The sequence below is a fragment of the Sprattus sprattus genome (assembly GCF_963457725.1).
Source record: "Sprattus sprattus genome assembly, chromosome: 7".
Lineage (NCBI taxonomy): Eukaryota > Metazoa > Chordata > Actinopteri > Clupeiformes > Clupeidae > Sprattus > Sprattus sprattus.
In genome coordinates, this window is record NC_137926.1 from 22,672,062 (window position 1) to 22,674,716 (window position 2,655).

General features: G+C 41.3%; 1 protein-coding gene across 1 annotated transcript; it reads right to left on the minus strand.

Annotated features, from left to right (window-relative positions):
* Window positions 1–230: 230 nt before the first annotated feature.
* LOC308367766 (neuropeptides B/W receptor type 1-like) lies at window positions 231–1,256 on the minus strand (the record flags this gene model as incomplete). Its single annotated transcript, XM_080841756.1, has 1 exon — window positions 231–1,256. One exon carries the CDS (start codon window positions 1,254–1,256, stop codon window positions 231–233), a length of 1,026 nt encoding a protein of 341 aa, XP_080697882.1.
* Window positions 1,257–2,655: the final 1,399 nt, after the last annotated feature.

Sequence of the window (2,655 nt, forward strand, 5' to 3'; positions counted from 1 at the left end):
ACTTTGTGTTTTCACTTGGCATCAGCATGTTCACACATCATCTCAAAACAAATCCCACTACACGTTACAGGAAAAAATAACTCCAGGGTGTATTTAACCATAAAAATATTATTCTGTGGTTTTAATCAAGATAACATAAAAAAGGCCAAGCCAAGGTTTGCATTGCAAATGTGTGCAGCTTGGTTGGATGAATGTGTGATACATTTTTGGTCATACCTAGTCATACTGGATTAGACACTCCTGCTCCTGTGTGGGCTGTTGCGAGGACAACTGCAAAAGGACCTTGATGCAACCGCATAGAGGAATGGGTTCAGGCAGCAATTCATGTAAGACAGACTCTTGCCGAAATCCCCTACAGTCTCCCGTACACTTTTCATCACCTTGTACGTTTCAGGGTTAGAGCTTTTAGTCAACGTGGTGACAATGTCGATGATGTTGATAATATGTATTGGGGTCCAACACACAAAAAACACCACCACGATGCTAACTACAAGTCTGGTCATCCTCCGTTTACTTGAGAGATTGGCCTTGGGTACTTTCTTGTGCAGGCACAGATAAGAAGTCAGCAAGACAGAGGCGGGGATGGCGAAGCCGAACAGAACCTCGTATAGACGGACAGCCACTTTCTCCGAGTCTGTCCCAGACATTTGGCATCTCAGACCACTGTTTTTAGGAACAATGCTCCGTGTTGGAATGATGGGCAAGGAGAGGACACCTGCTAGGGTCCATAGAACGATGAGCCAAATGCACTTATGCCGCCTCTGCAGCCTCTCCGTCAGCTTCTGATTGGGACTGTTGTTCTTCATTATGCTGTAGCGGTGCAGACTCATTGAGGTGACAGTCAGTACACTGGCATACAGGATCCAGTAAACTAGATAGGTGAGTAGCTTACACATAGGCCCTCCCATAGACCAGCCCCAGAGCAGAACGTAGATCAAGAAAGGAATCGCCAAAAGAGACAGTGTGTCACACACAGCAAGATTCAGCACAAGCTTCAAGGTAAAGCTCATGTTCTTTCCTGCGATGTTGCGCACAATGGCAATGATCACTGCAATGTTGCTTGGCAAACCCACAGCGGCACACAGTACCAGATACACCACAGGGGTAAGCTTCTTTGCACCCCAGGTACTCGAGTTGAACGTAGTGGTGTTAAGTTCTATCGCACCTGAGGTGTTGTGGTTGAGGTTGTATGTATTCAGCTCCATGATATCCAAGGTACTCTGGGTGAATGTGGTGCTTTCCTGATACATAGTCATATCTGACGGGGAAAGGAAAACGAGTCAGAAAAAAAATTAATGTTTGTGATTTGTCATTGCATAAACCACATTGATTCCACTCAAGAAATGTGAGGTAAAAACAGATCATTGGAGCTTTTGTTCTAAGGGTGTTGTTTGTGAACAGACTCAAATGTTCAAAACACATTACTCTATTATATTGCCTTTCACAGGGTAGCAGCACAGAGAAATGTTAAATAATCAATATCAAAGCAAGCCTCGCGCAACACACTTTCTCAATATTCCCCATTTTCTGATTCTGGTTTAAGGGCAAATGGGAAGGCAAACATGTCAATAGAGGAATATCTCTTTTGATGTCCTGTGGTCTATGTCCTGCCATGCAGATGACAGATTGTCTAATTCATAATTCGTCACAAAGAATCAACAGTATAATTTTTTACTTCAAAGTACTGTGATACAGATTGCCTTTGGACAAAAACAGCCACCTATTTAGCCATCTGAAAGTAATTTCAAGCCATTGTTTTCTTCACACTCAAGACATAGGATTAGACTATGTAAAAAATATTTTCTATGTGTATACCTTTATATCCTGGCTTTGCTGTGTGTCCAGTTGCGACTGTCTTGCTTCATGAATTCTCTCTTTCTGTGTCTCTGCTGTGGTTAGCTCTTCTGTGAAGTGGTGTGGTGAGGGTTAGGATTAGGGTTTGGTATGCTCTTCTAAATTGGTATGAAGCCTTTTTTAGGGGAACTTACTTTCAACAATACATATGGCTTAGCAGTGCATAATATGGTCATAAGTGAGAAAATGAGAAAGAATTAAAGAAAATATTTTCTGTTCCAAGAAAACTGTGTTAACTAAGTTTCAGGCAACAATAGGCTAAAAAGTTTGTTGTACATCTTATTCTGCGTGAAACTTTAAGGAACTATAGTTTGTGGATGTCGCGGCTGTAGACTGTCAGTGCTGGAAGCTGTTCCTGTGAGTTACATTACCTTGGAACACTGAGTAATATACCTGACAAACAAGATGAGTTAATAATACATATAATAATAAACTTTATTACAGACTAAAGGCCCACATGGAAGATGTACAATACATAAAATCAATACATTACATATAAATATACATACATACATACAATCATAAATACATATAAATACACAAGGAAAGAAGGGCTAAAAAAGGCACTTATGCCAGTGTTCCCAGATCTTAGATGTGTACTTGACAGAGCTGCGGCCAGGGTCTGTCATCAGATCAATTATAACATTTGAAGAGCGGTCCAGCCGACACATAAACTTAAAAGTAAGGTTCCTCAGCAAGGCCATGAAGGTGGTTAGACCCATATTACAGAACAGCTGACTGGCTCTAGTACTCCTGGGTTTCTTCAGGAGTATCCTAAGACAGTCATTATAGGCTACTTTC